Genomic DNA, 1603 nt, shown 5'->3' with positions numbered 1-1603 from the left:
TTTAAAAAATCAACCATTGGACAGAAAGTATAAAATCTGAGACATAAAAAAAATAACATCCAAATAAAAATAATGTTTTTGATAAAGCAGAGTAATTACTATAATTATAGCCATGGGGAAAATTCCTTAAGGGATATAATAATCTTTTTGTTTTGATGTGTTACAGTTCTATACTATATAAGCTGAGAGTAACAGCCCCGTTATAAAGGGGGGGGGGGACGTATACTACAGCACAGCGCTGCCTTCTATTATGCCGGTAAGTTGATCTCCATATCTGTATTTCACTTTTTTGCTAGTTTAACTGATAATTAGAAACAAAAATTCTTAATACTATTGTATTTAAAAAGGGATTTTTTACATGGGATCTCTTTTTAAAAAAAATTTGCATCAAGAACCCTCCGTGAATTCGATATTTTTACGTCTGGTTGACTTGCTATAATTTTGGAAAACCTCTTGGACATACAAAGAATAATGTTTGGAATTTCATTATTTTTTAGTTGCGTAGAGTCTTTTTGAATTGTAGAATTGTGGGTTACTCTAAGCCAATGGATAATGTTGGGTCTCGTATATCAATTTTTTTTAATAGATTTAAAGTGGAAATAATTGTTGATGATTGGAATGATTAGATTTATAAAATCAACTAAATTTCTGAATTTTGTTTTGTTGTAGAATTCTCTAAAATCTCATGGACAACCACACATTTATAAAATTCCACATTCTGCCATTCTACTCCGATGCCAATGATACGCCGCTGATTGTTGGGATTTTTTCCGTCCTGTATTTGACTGGAATAATGTTAAACTCAGTTGTTATCTCACTGATAAGTCTAGACATGCGTCTACATAGCCCGATGTATCTGTTCTTCTGTAACCTATCCACAATAGATATCTGGTTCACCACGGTTGTTGTCCCTAAATCTCTATATATATTATTATCTGGGAATGACCTGATATCTTTCACCCAGTGCTTCACCCAGGTTTACTTCTTCTTTATATCTTGCAGTGCTGAGCCAATACTTCTCTTTATTATGGGGTTTGACCGTTACGTTGCCATTTGTCATCCATTGACCTATCACCAAATATTGAACAAGAAAATCTGCACCCTGATCGTGGTCGTCATCTGGATCTCATCCTTTGTCAATTCTTCCCTATTTGTAACTTTGCTGATTAAATTACCATTTGATGAAGTTGTAAGTATTCACAATTTCTTCTGTGACGCCATGGACATATTCCACGCATCTCGTAGCAGCTCCCATGAGTTTAATATCCTGGTCTTTGTAGAACTTGTGATGCTTGGACTTTGTCCATTCTTTTGCAACATTTGGTCCTATGTCAAAATAATCCGGGTGATTTTACACATTAAGTCGAAGGAGGGAAGGAAAAAAAGCTTCTCTACCTGCTTGTCCCATCTTGTTGTAATGACAATATACTACTCTGCTATTGGTTTGGTTTACATGGTGCCATTTTCAGATCAAATGGTGATCATGAAGCAGATCTTATCCGTCTTCTATATTGCAGTGGTGCCAATGATGAATCCGCTCATATACAGTTTGCGCAACCGGGAAATCATGACCGCTTGTCAGAAATTATTAAAGATCAAATGA

At 35.1% G+C, this 1603-nt stretch overlaps 1 protein-coding gene across 1 annotated transcript; it reads left to right on the top strand.

The window, feature by feature from the left end:
• The first annotated feature begins 1027 nt into the window (after positions 1–1027).
• LOC142217120 (olfactory receptor 2A12-like) lies at positions 1028–1603 on the top strand. The gene has a single exon (XM_075285311.1). It carries the CDS (start codon positions 1028–1030, stop codon positions 1601–1603), a length of 576 nt encoding a protein of 191 aa, XP_075141412.1.

The sequence above is a fragment of the Leptodactylus fuscus genome, chromosome 8 (genome assembly GCF_031893055.1).
Source record: "Leptodactylus fuscus isolate aLepFus1 chromosome 8, aLepFus1.hap2, whole genome shotgun sequence".
NCBI lineage: Eukaryota > Metazoa > Chordata > Amphibia > Anura > Leptodactylidae > Leptodactylus > Leptodactylus fuscus.
This window is presented reverse-complemented; position numbering and strand designations above follow the sequence as displayed.